The 22,912-nt window shown below is 40.5% G+C and overlaps 6 protein-coding genes across 6 annotated transcripts; 4 read left to right on the top strand and 2 right to left on the bottom strand.

The window, feature by feature from the left end:
• Positions 1 to 204: 204 nt before the first annotated feature.
• On the top strand, positions 205 to 6,720 carry pabpc4 (poly(A) binding protein, cytoplasmic 4 (inducible form)). Its single transcript, XM_055156577.1, has 14 exons — positions 205 to 818; positions 2,386 to 2,579; positions 2,716 to 2,831; positions 3,576 to 3,715; positions 3,787 to 3,881; positions 3,949 to 4,086; positions 4,162 to 4,257; positions 4,337 to 4,606; positions 4,694 to 4,784; positions 4,875 to 4,970; positions 5,384 to 5,514; positions 5,955 to 6,045; positions 6,120 to 6,250; positions 6,356 to 6,720. Exons 1-14 carry the CDS (start codon positions 626 to 628, stop codon positions 6,455 to 6,457), a joined length of 1,884 nt encoding a protein of 627 aa, XP_055012552.1. The 5' UTR covers positions 205 to 625; the 3' UTR covers positions 6,458 to 6,720.
• A 409-nt stretch (positions 6,721 to 7,129) lies between these two features.
• ppie (peptidylprolyl isomerase E (cyclophilin E)) lies at positions 7,130 to 9,575 on the top strand. The gene is made up of 10 exons (XM_020919303.2): positions 7,130 to 7,260; positions 7,522 to 7,620; positions 7,697 to 7,740; positions 7,848 to 7,874; positions 7,952 to 8,033; positions 8,118 to 8,224; positions 8,308 to 8,431; positions 8,686 to 8,871; positions 8,954 to 9,096; positions 9,429 to 9,575. Exons 1-10 carry the CDS (start codon positions 7,230 to 7,232, stop codon positions 9,495 to 9,497), a joined length of 912 nt encoding a protein of 303 aa, XP_020774962.1. The 5' UTR covers positions 7,130 to 7,229; the 3' UTR covers positions 9,498 to 9,575.
• Positions 9,576 to 9,920: 345 nt separating this feature from the next.
• On the top strand, positions 9,921 to 11,874 carry LOC110155317 (gap junction beta-4 protein-like). The gene is made up of 2 exons (XM_020919412.2): positions 9,921 to 10,045; positions 10,354 to 11,874. The coding sequence occupies exon 2, from the start codon at positions 10,444 to 10,446 to the stop codon at positions 11,263 to 11,265; it is 822 nt and encodes a 273-aa protein (XP_020775071.1). The 5' UTR covers positions 9,921 to 10,045; positions 10,354 to 10,443; the 3' UTR covers positions 11,266 to 11,874.
• Positions 11,875 to 13,926: 2,052 nt separating this feature from the next.
• On the top strand, positions 13,927 to 16,276 carry gjb3 (gap junction protein beta 3). The gene is made up of 2 exons (XM_020919837.2): positions 13,927 to 14,144; positions 14,674 to 16,276. Exon 2 carries the CDS (start codon positions 14,728 to 14,730, stop codon positions 15,592 to 15,594), a length of 867 nt encoding a protein of 288 aa, XP_020775496.1. The 5' UTR covers positions 13,927 to 14,144; positions 14,674 to 14,727; the 3' UTR covers positions 15,595 to 16,276.
• A 276-nt stretch (positions 16,277 to 16,552) lies between these two features.
• On the bottom strand, positions 16,553 to 19,159 carry hmgcl (3-hydroxy-3-methylglutaryl-CoA lyase). The gene is made up of 9 exons (XM_020919839.2): positions 19,030 to 19,159; positions 18,761 to 18,844; positions 18,255 to 18,362; positions 18,075 to 18,170; positions 17,846 to 17,994; positions 17,708 to 17,771; positions 17,446 to 17,634; positions 17,243 to 17,368; positions 16,553 to 17,171 (listed from the first exon to the last, which is right to left on the bottom strand). The coding sequence occupies exons 1-9, from the start codon at positions 19,126 to 19,128 to the stop codon at positions 17,070 to 17,072; spliced, it is 1,017 nt and encodes a 338-aa protein (XP_020775498.2). The 5' UTR covers positions 19,129 to 19,159; the 3' UTR covers positions 16,553 to 17,069.
• Positions 19,160 to 19,522: 363 nt separating this feature from the next.
• Positions 19,523 to 22,535, bottom strand: zbtb8a (zinc finger and BTB domain containing 8A). The gene is made up of 4 exons (XM_020919834.2): positions 22,403 to 22,535; positions 20,573 to 21,435; positions 20,328 to 20,494; positions 19,523 to 20,257 (listed from the first exon to the last, which is right to left on the bottom strand). Exons 1-4 carry the CDS (start codon positions 22,465 to 22,467, stop codon positions 19,940 to 19,942), a joined length of 1,413 nt encoding a protein of 470 aa, XP_020775493.1. The 5' UTR covers positions 22,468 to 22,535; the 3' UTR covers positions 19,523 to 19,939.
• Between the last annotated feature and the right edge of the window lie 377 nt (positions 22,536 to 22,912).

The raw sequence follows: 22,912 nt of genomic DNA, 5'->3' as shown, positions 1-22,912 counted from the left end.
AATATGCAGTAACAGGCTTTGCATTCTGCACATATGTCGCTGTGGGGAGCTGTGGTGAGTGGTCCGGACACAGAGTGTGCACTCTCATAGCGCATGTTTTTTCCCCTTTGCTTTTAAGTTTGACCCTGGCCACTATTTCCTCCGTAGCGCGCACCGTCTATAAAGAGCCCATGCTTTCCTCACGCAGTCTCTTTCCCTGGCTACAACAACCGTGAGTGTTCAACTCACAGTTCTTGGAAAAACTTAAAGAAAAAATATTATAAAAAATATAAAATTCTTAAAAATCTTTATACAAAAACAAGCTCATATTTGAAACGTCATATTTTAAAAAGAAACCTCTTAAAAAAATAGCAAAATTGTAATTTATAAAAAAAAAAAAAAAAGTCAACGGAATCCTACGCCGAAGTTTCCTTCCCTGAAGGAAGAGCCCTTTGAAGACATTATTTTTGGGATTGTCATTTTTAAGCTTTGGCATTTGTCGAGCTGGGAACAGCTCGAGGCTGCTGCCTGCGAGTGCACACGCTGAGATCGGACGCACGCAGCTCGGACCAACGCTACCCGTTATACTGGCTGGTTCTTTTTTGCCTTTGACGAAAAGGCATTTTTATTAATTCCTTTCTGAGATATGAACACAGCTACGGGAAGTTATCCAATGGCTTCTCTTTACGTTGGCGACCTGCACCCCGACATCACCGAGGCGATGTTGTATGAGAAATTCAGCCCGGCCGGACCCGTGCTCTCCATTCGGGTCTGCAGAGACATGATCACCCGCAGATCCCTGGGATATGCATATGTCAACTTCTCTCAGCCTGCAGACGGTAAGATGGCATCACTGTAGCCAACGATTTGAGCATGTCAGAACACATCAGTAAACCGTGTTTTATCCCATGGGCAGTTTGCACTGTTGATGTCTTTTCTAGTATGGACCTATGTCATTTGGCCCACATGTGACTACTTCCAACTTTTCTGTAGGCTTACTGCCAACCTCGCTTCCTTTAACCTAGGCTGACCCACTTTTCTTGCTAAAAATTGCCAGTGTCTATAACAGCTGCTTTTGTTAAATAAAACCTAGTGACTGGCCCCTAAAACGGCATTGTCCTATAATTGTTCATTATAAATGAGCCTTATACACTATTGACTATTCACATAGTAGCAGCTGTTTTTTATTATCTGTCCAGTGCTTTTTCAGCTTTACAGTGCTATCTAAACATTTGAGCTGTTGTAGCAGGTGTGGTGGTCACTGGTGGCCCTTTGGAGCTTGTATGTGACTTTTATGTCTCTTGTCTTTGCTTAACACCTGTCACAATCTATCCCCTCAACCCAATACAAAATCCACACCAAAGTGGGAAAACAAGGGAAACACAAGACATAGGTGACAAGCCATGAGTGCTGTGTATTTAACTAAGCATGCTGTGATAGGAGCATGGGTCCAGTGTGTACTGTTGCTTAGAGTAAATGCAGGCTATAGTGGAGTTTGGTTGGATGGGATTCCTTTATCCCTGTTGCGTAAACACCCACGAGGTCTGGTGTTACTCATCTGAGCATTCTTGTTTCTAACCCTTCAATGGTGGAGAATGCTCTACTCACTCTCCATGCTGCACATACCTTTCAGGACCCAGACCTAAATTTAGAACTTCTTTTAGTCTTTGATAAATATGCCTGCTTATAATACTTTGTTCATTTAAATCAGTTTTTACTATGTAGTAAACAGTCAAATACATTTCTATATGTATAAAATACCCCAGAATTAGCATGTGTTATAATACTGAAATAGGTTTCAACAGTGATCGCCCACCTTCTGTTAGCAAATGGGTTGTAAAGTACAATTCCATGGCAAACTGCTGATGCCAGCAGACACAAGGCAGCTCTGTTTTGTTTACCAGACACTTTCAGCAGGATAGCCTGGCTGTGTGTCCAATACAGTGAACTAACTGCACAAAGGGATGTTTGGAACATTGGACCCCCAATGATTATGTGGTAATAGAATCATTAGGTTTTAACCTAATTTATTAGGTTAATGTTGAATTAATATAAATTATTCCACTTACACATGTATTTTGAGTAGTGTGGACATGAGGAAAATAACATTAATGCTACACCAATGTTAGATTTGTGCTACTGTGTCCAAGTAATGTTTCTTGTTCATGTGTAAAGATTGTCTAACGGCTGGTGCTGGGCTGCTAGATGGGTCAAGGCCCAGCCGCAGCATGTGGGGAGTCACAGCCCTCTGCAGCTGTCCACTCATTTGTTCACAGAATCACCCACATGGAGTGCAGCACCATTTATACACTTGTTTCAGACCCTCAGAAATTTGAAGTTTAGCTGTAGTTTTGTTGTAAACATTTCACCTGACCTCTCTGCCATTCCTCCCCTATCACTTACCAGCCGAGAGAGCTCTGGACACCATGAACTTTGACGTTGTAAAAGGAAAGCCAATCAGAATCATGTGGTCCCAAAGAGACCCCTCCCTCAGGAAATCTGGAGTGGGCAACGTGTTTATCAAAAACCTTGACAAGTCGATTGACAACAAAGCCCTGTACGACACCTTCTCTGCTTTTGGAAACATTCTCTCCTGCAAGGTACAGCAAATTCACAATATATATTACACTGTAATAATACATTATAGATTTATATTAAGTCAGCTATAGGCCTAAAACATGCGCACAAAATGCGTTTTTATAGTATAAAATTTTACTTATCTCTACCTCTGCTCAGGTGGTGTGTGATGAGAACGGCTCCAAAGGTTATGCGTTTGTTCATTTTGAGACGCAGGATGCAGCTGACAGAGCCATTGAGAAGATGAATGGCATGCTCCTGAATGACCGCAAGGTGTGAGTGTCTAGTCATAGGAGCTCCTCAACATCATTATAATTAAACTACATTTTAAGACATACATTTATATTGATATTCTTTTATGTAGCTGTATGTACATGTAACTGTTGTCAATATTGTCAAATTGTTATGCTTGGTGTTGAAATTAATTTTATCTTGTTTGGGTGTGTGTGAATAACCAAACTAATATGTTCACCTCTGATCATAAGTGAAGATAACATCTTACTTACTGTGCATTAGCGTACCTGCTGCTCTTTCTGTTGCACCATTTTTCTCACTTTCTGGCCACACGTGTTAAGTGCCTGCGTGTGTGTGTGTGTGTGTGACCAAGATTGTTTGTTTTAGTGATGGATCGAATGCAGGATACATAACGGGATGGCCGAGGGAACAAGGTCCACATAGCAAGGTATATAAGATCATTTGGTCCTCCTCAGCTTTCCCTTTGTACTGTGAGACTCCTCCATCCGCCTGCGTATATATCAAGTTTTGGACCAAGATGTTTGATGGCTGTCATGGTGTTTTGTGTCAAGCATGCCAACGCATTTTGCCTGCTTCTGGTGGTATTCACAGCAACTAAATTGATTTGGTTTTGCCATAAGAATGAGAAGTCATAATGTAGGTCATAAGTCTGCATCATTTGTACCTGGAAATCTGGATACAATTGTCAGACCAGTTAAAATGTAAAAAGGATCATCTGTCTAGGACTATAATATAATATTTTACCTCTCTTTGCCTTTATTCAGGTTTGTGGGTCGTTTCAAATCCAGAAAAGAACGAGAAGCTGAACTTGGAGCCAAAGCCAAAGAGTTTACCAATGTGTACATTAAAAACTTTGGGGACGACATGGATGATGACAGACTCAAAGAGCTCTTTGATAAATATGGTAAACTAATATATATTATAATAAAACTTTAATCAAATTAAATGTATTAATGACCATGCAAACTCTTGAAGGTAAAACACTCAGTGTCAAAGTAATGACCGATCCGTCTGGCAAATCCAGAGGCTTTGGCTTTGTCAGTTATGAGAAACATGAGGATGCCAACAAGGTACATTGCTTCTTTAGTACCTTCCAATTTGATCTGTCAAAATTTGTAACATTGTTATTTGCCCAAGGCTGTTGAAGACATGAATGGCACCGAGCTCAACGGCAAAACTGTGTTTGTGGGTCGCGCTCAGAAGAAGATGGAGAGGCAGGCAGAACTGAAGAGAAAATTTGAGATGCTGAAGCAAGAGCGGATTAGCCGATATCAGGTCTGAAAGCCCAAGCCTCTGTATTCATATTTTATTATGTAATAGTTCTGTATGTCATTACTATATTTGTTTTAGGGAGTAAACCTTTACATCAAAAACCTGGATGACACAATAGATGATGAAAAATTGCGCAAGGAATTTTCTCCTTTTGGATCCATCACAAGTGCAAAGGTATGACAGATTACTTTAAATGATCAGATAGTATCTCCGATGCAAAGGAGCCCATACACTAACTTCTCTGTGTTGGTAGGTGATGCTGGAGGAGGGACGCTCAAAAGGTTTCGGCTTTGTCTGCTTCTCCTCCCCGGAGGAGGCCACTAAAGCGGTGACAGAAATGAATGGACGTATAGTAGGCTCTAAACCTCTGTATGTGGCCCTGGCCCAGCGTAAAGAAGAACGCAAAGCCCATCTCACTAATCAGTACATGCAGCGGATTGCAGGAATGCGGGCCATGCCCGCTAATGCCATCATTAACCAGTTCCAGCCGACCAGTGGCTACTTCATGCCAGCTGTGCCACAGGTGAGATGATGTTTAATCTGAACCACTTTTAAATTCAGACGTGTTTTAGTTTCTTCATGTTTGAGGATACCTTTATTTCATTTTCAGGCCCAGAATCGAACCACATACTATGCGCCCAATCAGCTGGCTCAAATGAGACCTAACCCTCGGTGGCAGCAGCAGGGTGGTAGAGGTCAAGGTAAATTGTGATACATACTGCTACAGTTCAGATTTAATTAAACAATACACTTTAATGCAATAGCTGTGATTTTAATTATCTGACCCACAGGTGGGTTCCAGGGCATTCCAAACTCTCTGCGTCAGCCAGGACCACGAGCTAACCTCAGACACATGAGTCCTGGTAGCAGCGGCCAGGGCCCAAGAGGTCAGTTTGTCCACAACAATTGCCTATAAGAGAAACTATTTAAAAAAAACTATCAATCCAGGGAGAGAGTTTCTCAGTGGCAGTGTTAGGAAGAGTAAACAAATACGAAATACCTTGCAACATGCCAACACTACTTAGTGGTTAGAGTACTTGTTCGACCCAGTCAATGGTCGTGGTTCGAACCCTGCTCTGTCTGGCTGTCTTGATTCTGTCAGTCTACCCCAGGGCAGCTGTTGCTACAGTTGTAGGAGTATGGAGTGAAAGAAAAGTGCAAATACAAAACTGTAAAATCACTTATAGGGTATAGAATAGCACTACATAAATCAATGCATTATGATTATGTGTAGGCTGTTTAACTCTATTCATTTTATATACATTGTGTAATTTATTACAATTTTCTTCTTGTTGTTTAGCCACCGGCCAGGCAATGGCTACTCGCCCTTCAGTGGGGGTTGCTGGTCCTAGAGCAATTCCTCCATACAAGTATGCTACTGGTGTTCGTAATCCTAACCCACAGGTTGTTCAGCCGATTCCATTGCAGCAGGTATGTAATAAAAGACTGCACATTATTGCTGGATTTCAGAAAACATCACATTAGGTCCATAAAATTTAATATAGATCTACTAGATTTTTACTGAAATATCCAATCAGACTTTATTTGTAAAGTAGTATAAAGTTTTATGCAAAAATATAGCACAAAGTGCTTCATTAAAGAGCAATCTCACATGCCCTTCCACCCAAGTACCCTACCCCCACAACTGCCTGACCCCACACAATCATACAACCACACACAGACACAGTCTCACCCACATGAGTACAGAATACAGTTCTCAGGTCTGCTCACTAATATAAATTATCAGTTTTAACACGTGAATTTACTTTTTAAATATTTTTAATGTGAGAATACCAAGTAATCAAAAGATACGACCCCCTTGAAACCACCAATACAGTTATTACACATTATGTTTTACTGTTGTGCTCCAGCCTCAACCTGCTGTGCACGTCCAGGGCCAGGAGCCTCTCACCGCTTCTATGCTGGCAGCTGCACCTCCACAGGAGCAAAAGCAGATGCTAGGTAAAAAGGCACATATTTGGAAAGAGAGGAATGGTGGCTTTCATAATTATAATCAATATTGTTTTCTTTGGCAGGAGAGCGCCTTTTTCCACTGATTCAGGCCATGCATGCCAACCTGGCTGGAAAGATCACTGGCATGTTGCTGGAGATTGACAACTCTGAGCTGCTACATATGCTGGAGTCTCATGAATCTCTGCGTTCAAAGGTAACCAATGTAAACATGTCCGACTTACAGCGCTGGCTGTATGTGAAATAAATGAATTAATGTGATGAGTAGGTTATGTTTAATAATATTATGCCCTTTTTCTAGGTGGAGGAAGCTGTGGCCGTCCTGCAGGCACACCAGGCCAAGAAAGATGCCACTCAGAAAGTTGGTGGCATGGCTCCTTCTGCCTCTGCTCCCTCCTCCTAAAATAAATGCTGGAAGTCTTCTAATTTAAAAAAAAAAAAAAAGTAATTATAAAAATATAAAAATACAGACACAGGTTTGTAATTGTAACTTAGATAAATATTGTAAAAATAAAAAGTGAAAATGATCTGAGGCCAAGGAGAGACACATTTTTATGAAAATGAAGCCTGCTCTTTGCTTAGCTTCAAAATGTAATAATTAATTTTAAGTGACTGACACCATGTTTTCTTTGACATGCTGTAAGCCCATTCGAAATAAAGTGAAGATGTTAGGTAAATGTGTTGTTGTTTTATTTGTTTTTTTTTTCATTTTACCTGCTTGTCAATTCCTGATCTTGTGTTGAAAGCTAATCAAAGTGTGGATTGATTAGTACTTGAATGAGAGACTGCTGGGAATACTTGGTGCCACAGTGGACTTGCAGTGACTCTAACCTTGGGCAAAACAACCACTTTGCCTTGTGTTAAACTGGTATGTCTTGATTGGTGGAGATTGGCAGCCTTTCTACTATCAGTCTACCCTAGGGCAGCTGTAGCTATAATAGCAGGCTGAGTGAATGAATCTTGCACTGTAAAAGCGCTTTGCGTGTCTTGCATAATAAGAACATGACCACACATTAAATTAAGTCTAGTAGAAGGTGAAAGCATGTAAATAGCCATTCGTCCAGCAGGTGGCGTAGTAGCTCATGAGTAATAAGGGGCGGAGCAGAGGGTGGGCCTCTCCTGAGCCTGAACCAATGGAAATCAGCTGAGGTCACAGTTCAGAGGTCAAATCAAATATGGCTACCAACAAACGAGTGTTGTATGTTGGTAAGTTGTTTTTAATTTTGAGTTTTTCCACTATGTTGTGATGTTTTTTACTCAAACAATGGCTTCGGTTTGAGTATGTTTACGCGCACTTATTTGTATTGCGTTGAACCGAGTTAGAAAGTGTGTAGATGTGTAGTTACCATCATGTGTGTTTTGAATGGCCCGGGTAAAAAATAAAAAAAGCATTGTGATGCCCACCACATCTTAACTGAAGACCCAAAGGCTACAAATAATACACTGTTTATTATACTTATTGTTAAGGTGGCCTGGCAGAAGAAGTGGACGAGAAGGTGTTACACGCAGCTTTTATTCCTTTTGGAGACATTGTAGACATTCAAGTTCCTTTAGACTATGAAACAGGTGAGTTTTTCAAAATGCATTTCAGTTGTCCACATATTAACGACACTGATCTTCTCACTATTTTGATACTTTACAGAAAAACACAGAGGATTTGCATTTATTGAGTTTGAATTGGCAGAGGCAAGTGGAGTTTGTCATCTTAACCTGTGTGCCATTGCATGTTAGAATACCTTAATAAACCTCCAAGACAAAATGCTGAACTTAATAATGTTTGTTAATGTGTTTAGGATGCAGCAGCTGCTATTGATAACATGGTAAGCTTATTGGAATATTAAGTGAGTGAGTATTCAGGTGCAGTTATGATATTATACTGTGTCACATTATTGAACAGAATGAGTCTGAGCTTTTTGGTCGGACAATAAGGGTCAACATCGCCCGACCAATGCGAATCAAAGAAGGCTCGTCTCGGCCAGGTGCTGTAGTTTATAGTGTCCTTGCAAATTAATCTTCCAATATAATTAGAAAGTGTTCTTAATATGTTTTTGAATTTGATACAGTGTGGTCCGATGACGACTGGCTGAAGAAGTTTTCAGGCAAAACAATAGAAGAGGCTGAGGCTGAAGCAGCAAGCACTGGAGAGTCTGCCAACACCACCAAACAGGAGGTGAGATTATTATTCACATTTGTTGAATTTATTTACAATTTGTAAATACGTACTCGACTTGATGATTCTTGTTATTTTTGAAGGCTGAACCACCGGCAAAGAAGGGGAGAGTAAATCCTCAAGTTTATATGGATATCAAGATCGGTAACAAGCAAGCAGGAAGGTTACGGTTTCTTCTGCGTGCTGACATTGTCCCTATGACAGCAGGTATGTGTCTCTTTGTAACAGGAGTTACATTAGTTATTAATTAGTTAAAACATTCTTTAAAGCATTAATTCACAAAAGCAGATTACATCCTAATCTAAATGTAATATCAGGTAAAGTCGAGTAGATTTGTTCAAAGAGAAATGGTGTTTTATTGCAATTAAATACATTCAGTTTTTAAGGGTTAGGGTGTAGTACAAACTTCATATTGTTAATTATTATTATTATTATTTGTTAAACTTCAATTGTTTTTGCAGAAAACTTCCGGTGTCTGTGTACTCATGAAAAGGGCTTTGGCTTCAAAGGCAGCAGTTTCCACCGTATCATCCCTCAGTTCATGTGCCAGGGTGGTGACTTCACCAACCACAACGGCACTGGTGGCAAATCCATCTATGGAAAAAAGTTTGAAGACGAAAACTTTGTCCTGAAACACACCGGCCCAGGTAAGACATATTTAAGTGCATTCTATACAAATCCTATTTTATTTATTTATCTATTTATTTACTGTCTCTCCTCTGGTTTTAGGGCAGCTCTCCATGGCCAACTCTGGGCCAAACACAAACGGATCACAGTTCTTCATCACAACTGACAAAACAGACTGGCTGGATGGAAAACATGTTGTTTTTGGTGAACTAGTGGAAGGCATGGATGTAGTTCGAGCAATGGAGGTGAGTTAAATCCATTTGGTGCTCAGTGACAAACTCTATGGTATGGGCTTTGCTGTGAGGGGTGATGTTTATTTACCCCACAAAAAGTAAAGCAAAATTATGTGCTGCACTGAGAAATCTGGACCACATTATTAAATAAGTGTGTGTGTGTATGTGTGTATATATATATTATATATATATATATATATATATATATATATATGTATAATGTATGTGTGTGTGTGTGTGTGTGTGTGTGTGTGTGTGTGTGTGTATATAAAATGTTCTTCTGGAAGTCTAACAAAATATTAATCCATTTAGTGCACATCTTGAAACTCTGTTGTATTTTACAGGCACAGGGAACAAAAGATGGCAAGCCAAAGCAGAAAGTGATTATCTCAGACTGTGGTGAATATGTGTGACCCTGACAAGCTGACAAAGCTGTGCACTGCTTTTGAACCGTGTAGATATTTCAATAAAACATTTTTATATCAAATGAACCAGCCTGTGTGACGTTTTGTTCTGAATTATAATTTATATATATATATATATATAAATGTCGAAGTAACAAAGCACTACTTCGACATTAGCTATATTAGCCTCATATTTTACCCCACTTCATATCAATTTTTTATTAAATGAAAAGAGAAAAAAACTACATATCAACCAATGTTTATCACTATGTTTTAACGCACAGGCAAAACCACCCGAGTAATGCGTTCAGATAATTGTTTGTTTCTACCTAAAAACTACTGAGTCGAAGCACGTAGTCTACTCGTCTCTTTTTTGGCGAAAAATATTTTGAGAAGTTGAGCGGTTTGCCACACCTGAGCAGGTCGAGACTCCATAGACATGGCAGACTAGAACTCCACCCCCTACTCCCCAGTTCAGTAGATTTTCATTTGTGTGAGAGATTCATCTAGCGTGTTTCTCCGCTTCGACACGGAACCGACATTTAAAACCGAAAACTGTAAGTGATGCTAAACTGACTTTGTATCTGATCTCTTTAGGACGACGTTGTAACTTTTGGTTACTGAGTTCGAGTGTTAAGTTGTGCGTAATTACGCGCGGACTGTACGGCTTTGGTACGGCGATCTAAATCACTACCATTTTTTAAGAACAGTTCCAGTACAATGTCAAGTATTTATCTCTGCTATTTTCCCCGCCCAACTATTTACGCCAAGTTAAACCACGTAAAAGATAAATGGTTTTCATTCTTTCTTAAATGTTTTTCCCATTCCAGTGTGTAATGTTTTGTCTTTCGTGTTGTTTTGGCAGATATCAGACATCCGTTAGTGCTATTGCTGTTGAGAAGTCTCGCGCTGTGTCCCAACAGCAAGAGAGTAAACTGCTGTGAAAAAATCCATCATGAACTGGGCATTTCTGCAGGGTCTCCTCAGTGGAGTGAACAAATATTCCACAGCCTTTGGCCGTGTATGGCTCTCCGTCGTCTTCCTCTTCAGGGTCATGGTGTTTGTGGTGGCAGCAGAGAAGGTTTGGGGGGATGAGCAAAAGGACTTTAAATGCAACACGGCTCAGCCTGGCTGTCACAACGTCTGCTATGACCACTTCTTCCCCGTGTCTCATGTGCGTCTGTGGGCTCTGCAGCTCATCTTTGTCACCTGCCCATCACTGCTAGTGGTCATGCATGTGGCCTACAGAGAGGATAGAGAGCGTAAAAACAGAGAGAAATATGGAGAGAACTGCCGCAAACTTTACCAGAACACCGGGAAGAAGCGTGGTGGCCTTTGGTGGACTTATGTTCTAACCCTTGTTTTTAAAATAGGAGTGGATGCCACCTTTGTGTACCTCCTCTACCACATCTACGAGGGCTACGACTTCCCTAACCTCATAAAGTGCAAACAGGCCCCCTGTCCAAACACAGTGGACTGCTTCATTGCACGTCCCACAGAAAAGAGAATCTTCACCATTTTCATGGTGGCCACCAGCCTGGCATGTATCGTCCTCTCAGTATTTGAAATCCTCTATCTAGTGGGCAAACGCTTTCGAGAATGCTTCACTGGACAGAAACGCTCTCGACGTGCCTTGACAGACACCATTTCCAGTGGAAGCACTCTTATGGAGGGCAACAATTTAAAATCTCCCACTCCAAAGACCCCTGTTCCTTCATACAACATGGAAATGGCTAATGACAATATTTTAAAAGGAAAGTACATTGTAATAAACTAGAAGAACTCTAAAAGGCTGTTGTCTTCCAAACTACAAAGGAGGAAGGTCCTTCCTGTGCTGAGACAATGAACTGGAACATTTGAACAGCAAGAGCAGTGGCGCCATGCAATAAATGTTGTGCTTGGCACACTGTCTAATAACTCAGGAATGCTGTATATTACTGTTTTGTATCATCAAAATACAAAGTCAGTTTGAATTCAGATCCTTTACTTGACTCAGACTTTGTACAAACAAAATGTGGTTTTCTGTATAAGATATTCCCTTCCTTTGGTGCCCACCATCCAGACGTTTTAGACTCCACCGTGGCGCTTTGCTCTGAGGACAGTGAGAAGTTGCTCTTGTATATATTGTCATTTAATTAACATAATTTAAACCAGAAAGGTTGTGCTGCTATACAAGTTGTGGTATAAATGTTTAAACAGGTAGAAAAGAGAGAGTGATGAGGTTGCAGAGTACTTTTATAAACACATTTGTTCATGTTGTATATATTGGACGCAACAGAAATGCAAGCCTAGATGTGCTTGTAACTATTTTGTTTAAATAAACATTTTTGTAAAGATTTGTGTTGTTGGAGATAATTAAATGTGAATACAATCCTAAAAAACAGAAGTCTTCTTGTGTTCATGGATTTCACAACTGCATGTGACACTTCATTTTTTCCGTGTGTTTCATAAACCCCTCCCTACTTCAGGCAGATTTTTCTGTTGCTAGGAGCAGCAACCTCAAATGTTTGGCTTGACTGGTAATTTTGGAGTGGAGTACGAGGAGGAGTCATTCTTTTCTCTTCTTTTGATTCATCCGCATTGACGTGTGGTCCCACCCTGAGCAGGAATTCTTCAGTCCATTCTGTTGAAATGTGTGCGATAAGGAAGATGAAGTGTTACAAAACAACAAAAAGACAGAAAAACACACAATCCCAGGCTGAAAAACTGATTTAAGTTGTTCACTAAAGTTTTCTAAGACTTGGGAGTTGAGTTAAGGAGTTATGGTTTTGGCATGGCTTTGCTTTGCCCTGCAGATGACTCATAGTCAAAAGACTTCTTAAGGCCCTCTCCAGTGGTACTTTTACTGGCATTCATTGGACCAATATAGAGAATTAACAAGACTGTGAATCATCACACTAACATAGCCACTGTTTTTACTTTTTTACTTCTTCACATTTAGTTCTATTGTTTGAAATTGGCAGATTTTAATGATATACCCACTATATATATAATAGGTAAATTGAATTTACTACACTATAGGTCTGGTATGTGACTGTTTCTTTCCTGTATGGGCGGTTCTGTAAACACAATAATGGCCCTCATTTGCTGAGCCCATATCCGGGGGTCTTATTTCACTTTCTAGCATCAGTACATTTCTTTTCTCTTACATTAGACATATTGAGAAGTGATGTGTTTATCGAGTTGTGTGGATGCTTCTTGTTGTGACTTGCAGCTGACAGGTCGCTGACTCATGCACACATTCTTCAGGTGTGTCTCGGCCAACAGCCTGGACCAGTTCTGCTCATCAAGGCACTTCCTTCACAATAGGGTATAGTTTCTATGCTTGCATTGATGTTAACATGCTATGTGCCACTCACATCCCACAACAGCAGAGCCTTCCATGAAATGTCATGATCTATGTGTTTACTGTCTGTTTGTTGCTATAGTCAGTATACTATACATCTATAATAATAAATATGAAATTAATTAATTAATTGAAGGGCTAGGAATTAATACAGATACAATATATGCTCTATTGTATGAATGTTTTGTGCCATTATGTAGCCACTGGTTTTTAGGTGACCTTTCTAGAAAAGTGCCCTATGTCTGTTCCTGGACATAAGCCGTTAAAGCAGTTATTCAGATACTGACAATACAGACATGACATGACACGACTGGAGATTACTCCCAGTACAATCAATGTTTACAGGGATTTTATTCTCCAAGCTCAAAACAAAAGAACTCCAAAGCTCTGCACGCATGCAGCAGCCTGCAACCAATGGCATGCTTGGGCACAGCATTGGCATTTCCTACCCAAACAGATATCTGATCCTTCTTTTAACAACCTATAAGAGACTAAGACTGAGAAGAGAACTAAGGAGAGTGGATGAACATGCATTTTGTTTAAGTGACTTTGTTAAGGAATAGTTTTCTCTGACAGAATAGAGGACGTTATTTGAGTTGAGTCAGTTTGAAAAGGTAAAATGAAATGGTATACTCCTTCCTATTGTAGTGGACAATAACTATATTCTGTAACAATACATTAATGTAATATAATCACATATTTGCACCAGCTTGTGAGATAGCCAGGATGTGTGTAGCATATCTAGCCTATATTAAACACTTAGAATAGGCATAATATTTAAGCATTTCTTTCTTGCACAAAAGCTTCAGAGAATCTGTATTGCAACTGGGGAAGATTCCTCAAAACGTAATCACCTGAGGGCTACAAGGTACTGAGAAACAATGAGGATAAACATTCATGTTCTAGGAAATATGGAGCACAAAATAGTTGGGATTTTCTGTCTTTTTTATTAGTCCTATTCGTTTGAGCGTGTTAAACTGAGCACCGAGGGTCGTCCTCAAAATACTTTAAAGTAACGTGATTTCTAACAGTTTGTCCACATAACAGTGGCGTCTGAGAGAAAAAAAAGAAGACTTGGGAAAGAGAGGGAGGTGCGTCATGAAGGAAGAGAGAGAGAGACAGCAGAGCCACATCTGGCAAACTCTCGTCTTACTTTAACCACACCTACAGGCGCATTTGTTCGCACGGAGCGCTCTACCTGTCGAAAGTAAACGATTTGGTGGGTGAAATTACCCAAACGGCGAGAGAAGAGCTATAAACGGGTACTAAAATTTGAGTTTAGTCGCTTACGATGGATTAGGAGTCACTTGGTAAGTAACTCTCGACTCGAGTCACTTTGATGGGTGTCCCACGCAGTCATTTACTCTGATATGTTGCGTACAATTGCCTAAACAATTGTGTTGAAATGTAGACTACATAAGAGACTTAACATAATCTAATAGAGTTAGACGACCAAAAACGAAATGGTCAACAAAGGATAAGAATCCTTTTGTACAGCATTGCTTAAGAAATATCCTATAAATTGTTCAAAGTCTGTGTTCAGGTTTGTGTTTGGCGCACCTAAGTCTTTAGTCCATCACCACATCTGAAACATCTGACACAGATTTGAAAGGGTTATCATTTACAGAACTTATAGCGTTGTGTTTTACTCTGTTAAAAATTAGTCTTAGGCCTAAAGCCTACACATAAGCCATTTTTACGTTTTTGTTGTCGTCAGTTTAGTTTAGTATTTAGTAGCAGCAACAACATAGAATATCTCAGGTTGAACACAAATACTAGGTAATATGTGAAAGTCATGTACTGCATAAAGTCACTTTGCAATGCCTTTGTCAATTACAGATTCAACGTACATAAGGAAGAAAGGAAATCCAAGTTTGAGTGTGTGCTACGATCATGGACTGGAAGACCTTCCAGGCCCTGCTCAGTGGGGTGAATAAGTATTCCACAGCGTTCGGCCGAGTGTGGCTGTCTGTGGTGTTTGTGTTCAGGGTCATGGTCTATGTAGTGGCCGCAGAGAGAGTGTGGGGTGATGAGCAGAAGGACTTTGACTGTAATACCAAGCAGCCTGGCTGTGCCAATGTTTGCTACGACTTCTTCTTCCCCATCTCTCACATCCGCCTGTGGGCGCTGCAACTCATCTTTGTCACCTGCCCGTCCTTCATGGTGGTCATGCATGTGGCATACCGGGATGACAGAGAGCGCAAGCACAGGGCCAAGCATGGGGAAGATGCCAAGCTCTACAACAACACAGGCAAAAAGCACGGAGGGCTGTGGTGGACTTACCTGATCAGCCTCTTTGTGAAGACTGGCATCGAGGTGGCTTTCCTCTACATTCTCCACAAAGTGTATGACAGTTTCTACCTACCTCGGCTTGTCAAATGTGAGGTGTCACCCTGTCCAAATCAGGTGGACTGCTACATCGGACATCCTACTGAAAAGAAAGTCTTCACCTACTTCATGGTTGGAGCTTCAGCCCTTTGCATCATCCTCAACATCTGTGAGATAATTTATCTCATATCCAAAAGAATCGCCAGATGTGCCAACAAAGTGAAAAGACGACATCAATGCATGGTGGTGCCTGAGCAAGACTTCAATGAAGACAATTTCTTCAACCAAAGCACTCTCCCTGCATCCCAGCAAGGCCTGAAAGACTTTAAGGACAGACCCCCTTCATTTAGATCTGTAACCAAGTCGTCAGTGCACAAACTCAGGCTAGAGGATAAAGTACACGCCTCTGCTCCTAACCTGTCAATCTCTTAACGATGGGAGAGCAGACTTGCTAAAGAAAGATATGTCATCTCAGAAAAGAGGGTGAAATCTCAGGATAAACTATAGCACATGTCAAAGTTGACATGTAGTTATAATGCAGACACGAACGTTTTCATGGCAATATAAACAATACTTACTCCAAATCAGCTCAGTAAGATTTTTTTTTTTTAAGTGTAGAGTTCCTTTGACAGATCTTCATTCCATTTACAACATTCCTGTTTAGTGTATTTGTTCTTTCTCTTGTATTTACCATGAAAGAAGAGAACTATTCTACAAGAAAGCAAGGCACACCTGGCTGAAGTATTGAGCCTCGATGCTATTGCCTACTCTTTCCCCAGCATTATCTATTACAGATATTTTTGTCCTAATAATGACAAAAAATATATATTTGTGCATCAACACAGTATTACTTGAAGCAGGTATGGTATTGTATTGAGTGGTAATCACTCATCACTTGTATTTCTTCAATCCTTGGCTAGAACATGGAAACTTTCTGCTGATTTGAATGAGGAAAAAATGCTGCTGCTGAATCCTTGACTAGAAAACTGGACTAAGAAAACCAAAGGAACAAGGAGGTGATTTCCTCAAAGCCTTAAATACACATGACCAGAAATATGTTTGTTTATATAAATGTAAATATAATAAAATTATTGATTTTTCTATCAGATGTTAAGATTTGTTTGGTCCCTCAACTCATTTGCACAAAGACTAATGTAAAGACTTATTATCACACATACAAGCCTCAAAATAACTTTAGAAGAAATTAGTTGTTAGTCATAATGACTTTAATGTATCTAGCTCATAAGATGCTTGTACAATAAAGGTGTGTGAGTAAGAATCTCAGTCTGCTTGCCTGACCTGTCAGTCAGGTTTTATATAAGGTGCGGCAGGCCGAGCACTTTTTGTTTATTCTGTTATTGTTACAATCTGTCCATAGAAAAATCGAGAATTAAAAATTTAGTTTTATGAAGACTGTGGCAGTTAAATACAGTATTAAACAATGTTTATGAAAAAGTACTAAAAGTACAAACATGATTTTAGGGTACTGAGACATATGTCAAAGCATATTAACTGACACGTCATTTATAACTGACATGTAAATTTACAACCTGATGTCATTTGTCAAGCATTTCAAAATAAATAGTGAAAATGTACAAGAAATTTCTAGACATACAAAGGCAATACTAAAGAGAATATAGCTGGTAATATAATATAAAACTGAATCAACAGATGGTGTGCAACTAACCTGGAAGAAATGCTTGCTTTAATGCCAACAATAAACATAAAATCATTATTAGGCTAAAGTATTGCCTCTGCCCAGAATAGTGTTGAAAATCAGGCTGATGATAAGGCACTCTTCCAGCTTTCCCATCGTGCAGTAATTACTTTTAAAGTAAATTGTATCTGTGTTCAGCGTTGTGCATTTGGTGCACTTCAGTCCAGTGTCCAGTGCTTTGCTATCAAACCTATAATTTGCAGGTGGCTTGAGCAACTTTAGAATTAGACTTTTTGTTCAGAGTACGACAGATGAAGGCTCCAGCATCCATTAACTTGGACATGTTCACTCCCTGAGATAAAGAAATGTGTCAAAACATTTATAACACATGTTTCCATGTTACATTACATAGACATTACTTACTGTGTGAATGCCAAGCCCATGGAGCATGTAGACAACATCTTCTGTAGCAACATTTCCTGATGCACCTTGGGCATAGGGACACCCACCAAGTCCAGCTACTGAAGAATCTACAACATGAACCCCCATCTGACAGACAAACAGAGATGACCGCGCTACCTTACACACTTCATGATACTATTAAAACAATCATCAAACGATTGTACCTGTAAAGCCACCAGAATGTTAGCCAGAGCCTGTCCATATGTGTCATGACAGTGCACCGCCAATGCACTGACTGGCACATCTTTAGTCACTGCTTCCAACATCTGACTCATAGAACCTGGAGTCCCCACTCCGATTGTGTCGCCTAATGAGATCTCATAGCACCCCATATCATAGAGACGCTTTGCTACCTGGATGAAAGAGACAAATTCTCAAATTGTACTGAAATGAAACATGTAATATTTACCATATCCAAAAACCTACATAAGCAACTTTCTCAGGTGCCACCTTGCCTTCATAAGGACATCCAAGGACACATGATACGTAACTGTAGAGACACAACGCTTTTAGAGATCTATGGAAAATGATCTGTGTGTAATGAAGACGAAAGCACCACCTTACCCTCTCACTGGTACACTGGCCTCTTTTGCCGCTTTCATAACCTCATCAAATCGCTGTAAACTCTCATCCACAGAGCAATTGATGTTCTTCTTACTAAATAGCTCTGATGCAGCACCAAATATGGCTACTTCTGAAGCACCAGCCTTCATCTGTTCAACACAACAATAAAATGCACTTTGATTATTTATTTGAACCAATTATTGAGGTTGATGTTGGTCATGGGACCTACAGCGGCCTGGAACCCTTTGAGATTTGGTGTAAGAACTGGATACGTCACTCCTGGTTTTCGACAGATTCCTTTCATTACTTCCATTTGATCAGCCATCTGCAAATGAGACAAATAAAATAATAACAAAGTTGTTTTCCCATTGCCATTGTTTAAGTAATGAAGCACAAAGAAATCAAATACCTGAGGTACCCATTTGGGAGAAACAAAACTGGTGGCTTCAATCACAGAAAGCCCTGCTTCTGACAGCATGTCAATCAAGTGAATCTTAGTTTCCGTGGGCACAATGGTCTATGTAAAAGCATAAAATAAAATAATTATAAAACCACAAAATACTTATGCATGACCTTTAGACCACCTATTAAGCAAAGAAGACGTAAACTACAAGAATCACTCTAGCCTGTTTTATAGGCAGAGGTGGCTAGTACACAGTAACATTTTTAGCCATCTTTAAATTAAATTGTAAACCTACTTCTTGGAGTAATTTCGACCCCATCACACTTGAGTGATATCCATCTGGAGTTTGCAGATTAATCCAAAATCAACCAGATCCAAAACTGTAAGTCTACTGTACCTGACAGTGCAACATCACTCTGACATTAAAGGCTACTTGAGGAAAAGTTTGGTTACCTTTTCCACTTTGAAAATAAAAAACAAACAAACAAACAAAACAAAACATGGTAGATTACCTTTTCATTTTGAAGCCCATCTCTTGGTCCCACTTCCACTATTTTCACTTTTTCTGGAAGAACCTGACAAGCACTAACGCCAGCCTAAACAAACACATAACACAATCACAATATCATGTAACAACTATGTAACAACATGAGAACATTTTAAGTCTGAAGTCTGCTGGTGACGACTGACGTGACGGACAGGCCTAATCTCTTCTAGCACATTTACATTTTGCAGACAGTCTCTGGTTTGAGCACAACAAATCAATAATAAAACTACTCACCGTACTGACTTTTGCAGCGGCGCTCAACGCTAAAAATTGTTGTCCCATAAATGACTTTAAAGTGCTTCTGTTGACAAGCTTCATGATGGCAGCCGCCATGTTGGACCAGCCTCCCTTCTGCCGTCACTGCTCAACGAAACAACACAAGACAAGAGTGACGCCTACTGGTCAGAAGCTGAAAAGGCAAATTATACGAATAAAAATGTCACAGATGGGTAGATTACTATAGTTAAACTCAATAATATACTACTCAAGTAAGTCTGGTATCATAAAAATACTCTGAGAAGTATTTGTTTCAAAAAGATAGGCTAAATATAGCCCTTAGTGAGTAAAATCCTTAGTACTACTGCCTGAGTTTATTTAACAAATCCCTCTTGAGCTATCCTTACCTGACTTTATGAATTGTTGCTATATGAAAATGTTATTACAGCTATATCTGTGGAGCATCCACAAAGTCTCTCCACAAATATAAAATAAATACTTTCACACTGTATAAATATATACAAAATAGTTTAATCAAAAGTAAAAAATGAAATAAATTATATATCATAGTGCATATAATAAAAAAAGAACTTTACACATGATCTCACAGGCATGAGAATGTACACATTCATTTTTAGTATCAATTCAACAAAGGTGTTTCATGCTTATAAATTTAGCTCTTGAGTTAAATTACGTACTGTACATTTGATGTGCATGCTTTGGATATTGCAGTTTATACAATTGTTACAATTGTGAACAAAATTCACAGAAGACACAAAAGCCTTCAGAAAACAATACAAGGTGAGTTATTATCTGTTTCAGCATGTGAAAAAATGTGTATTCATGTAAGTGGTTACTTTATGCATACGTCTCTTAAATGGCTTTTACCCATAGGCCTGAAAAAAAAATAAATTCTTTGAGTTTTGCACTAGAGCTCCTCGTCACTGTCATCGACTTGTTGTATGATAAGGTCAGCACCCGAGTCTTCTGCCAGGTCATCATCATCATCATTTACTATCCATGACCTTTTGGTGTCTCCTTCCTCCTCTCCATCCACGCCCAGTAACAGGGCTGGCTCATCATTGGCCCCATCCAGAGGGTCCATAGAGATGTTGTCGCAGCCAACTTCCTGTATGCATGCAGTGCACATGCGGTAGCGACGTGTGCCCTCGCACACAACATGCCCAGTTTCTTCTGTCACAGGACACTTGCACTTCCTGCACACCAACTTCCTGGCCTGGTGAATCTATGGGAACAAATACTGCAGAGTTAACTGTATACAGATCAACAACTTCTTTCAACTGTGAGAGACTTACAGTCTCAAAATGGCTTCGGAGATGCTCCAGGCGGGTAAAGCGCTTGTTGCAGGCCTGACAGGGGTATGGGCGCTCCCCAGTGTGGCATCGTAAGTGTCTCTTTAGATCTGCCTTTCTTTTTACTGTATGAGTGCAAAAGGGGCATTTGAACCGCATGATGGGGTGGTCTGTGAACAAAACGTGAATAGATAATTAGGATTTTAATAACTTTGAAATCAATTTAAAATAATAGATGCTGTTTTTACCCTTATTAAATTGTCCGATGACTCCGACTATCGATGGCAGAGTGGCATACAGCTCGTCTGCCTTTTCAGCTTTCTGTGCCCTGGCCTCCTGCAGGTTCAGGTCATTGTGTTGGTTTGGGCGATTGCTGGAGGATTTCCTTTTGGAACCTCGACCTCTCTTTCGTTCTGCTCCTGGTAGTGTATATAGGGGGTCTTGTGGGTCCTCAACCTCGACACTCAGATCATTAACAGGGCTGCTTACATCAGTTTTTATGGCAGCAGATGAGAGGTCCTGGTCAGAGTCCTTGCCACCAAAAGGGCACTGAGTTCTGGAAGTGTCCCTTGTCCAGAGAGCAGGAGGTGGACTGGGGGCAGGGCCAAGCTGCTGTGGCTGTGGGTCTAAGCTCTCCTCTCCAGGTGCACTGGTAAAGCTACAAGTTTCAGATAAACTGGGGCAATGTTCACTTTCCTCCTCTTTCACACTAATGTCTAGAGATGATTTTATGAAGTTTTTGCAGTAGGTGATAAGACTGTTCATCTGCAGGTAACTGGCTGCAGACATAACCTCAATGACATCAGTGCTGGTGAGGTCCAGCTGCCCTGAGTAAATAAAATCCATAATGACTGTGAAGGTCTCTGGGCTGAAGACATCAAATGTGGCATTGACCGTGTCGGACAGCCCATCTGGTGCCTGGGACAGCAGCATGCGGAAATAGCCGCTACTGGCAAACAGAACATTTCGATGGGCTCTGAAGAGCTGGCCCTCCACCAGCACACTGCAGTCACAGAAGAGCTCCTGGCGGCGCTGCTGGTTGAGCTGCTTCAGCACGTTGCTTTGGTGAGCCACTGTGATGTCAGCAGTGTTGAACCACCTCTGAGGCTGCCTGCAGGTCACACATAACAGAGTGTGATAGGACAGAGCAGTTCTTCAAATGTACTTTATGGTTACTAAACAGTTGTTATTACGCTATGTACATTTAAAAGGACAACGCAAGGTGCAAGAGTTTTGTTTCTGCACTGGACTAAAGTCACACTATAGCTGCTCTGTGATTGGCTGGATGTCACTTCGATCAAAATGTAGGCTAACTTCTTGGGCTACACCCGACTTCAACTGAGAGCTTCGGGTGACAAATCCGTGTCATCCTTTCTGACAAATATAAATAGCGTTTATAATCCATACATTATATTATTTTTAATTAGGAAGTATAGAGGTTCGATGCCGAATGGTGCGAGATGAAAGAGAATAAATTCAAAAGAAGATATAGGTATAGCCTTTTTAGCACAACCATAAATCATAGTTGTACATACATATTTGGCGTATCATTAATGAAACGCACGCCTTCATTATAAATCACTCGTGGTGGTGACTATGCGCGTCGCCCGACGCGCAGTGCGACGCCCGCCTCCTCGCGCCTCTACTGCCGCAGAAAACCCTGGTCTGAACTGAGAGGAGCTTTCACTGGACACGACCAACCAACGCCATGAAAGTGCTGCTGCTGCAGTCCTGCGAGAGAAAAGCGGGCAGCCCTGTGCTCGTCTGTCCTGGAGCGACGCCCACTTCAGGCTTCGGCCACCACACAATAGAAAAACGCACCCACCCCGCGCTACAGAGCACGATTTGCGCTTGCAAACCAAAATATTTGTTTAATTTAAGAAAGTAATGTATCGGTGTGAATATACACCCGCTTTCATCCTCGAGACCATGCTCATCTTTAGAGGTCCGATGCACGGCGAGCAGCGGGGAGGATTTGCCTGCTACCCGAGCCCTGTGCCTCTCTCCCAGGCAAGGCATTTGGCAAGACCCGTTTACGCCCCACTCTATAAAAAGCCTTTAAATGAATTTATACTCACTGGTGAGCTGGTTCACCCGGTGCCCGATATAATCTGCTCTGCCCTAAGTCTGTCACTATATCCATTCTGTAAGATTTCTAGTTTCTCTCCCCTTTTCTCGTTCAGGGTCCACTCGCACATAGACAGGCACTTCCTGTTCAGCCCTAAAGAGCGAAACCCGGTGAGAGCGCGCGGAGCCGTGTGCTGACGTGGGTGTTTATTAACAGGGCGCCCGAGGGTTGAAGCATGCATTTAAAGATCCACTACCTTTAGATATGTGCGTGGAAGGAACGGGCTGTCTTACAGAATACAGATCAGTTTGCAATACTCTTTTACATTAGGGTGGTAGCGTATGCAGGAGGAGATCTTCCCTCACACTTTAATATCTACAGTCTAAATAAGTGCATCAGTTTTCTTTTAAAAGTAATTTATTTCATGTTTTTTTTTTTTTTTTGTATTACCATTATATTTAGAATTAGATGAAATGATTTATATGACAAATGTTTGATATAAAACACTACAAATTACACA

This window comes from Boleophthalmus pectinirostris, unplaced genomic scaffold (genome assembly GCF_026225935.1).
Source record: "Boleophthalmus pectinirostris isolate CB_2022bp ecotype Guang Dong unplaced genomic scaffold, ASM2622593v1 HiC_scaffold_10, whole genome shotgun sequence".
Lineage (NCBI taxonomy): Eukaryota > Metazoa > Chordata > Actinopteri > Gobiiformes > Gobiidae > Boleophthalmus > Boleophthalmus pectinirostris.
Note: the sequence above shows the minus strand (reverse complement) of the source record. Positions and strands in the feature narration are given on the sequence as shown.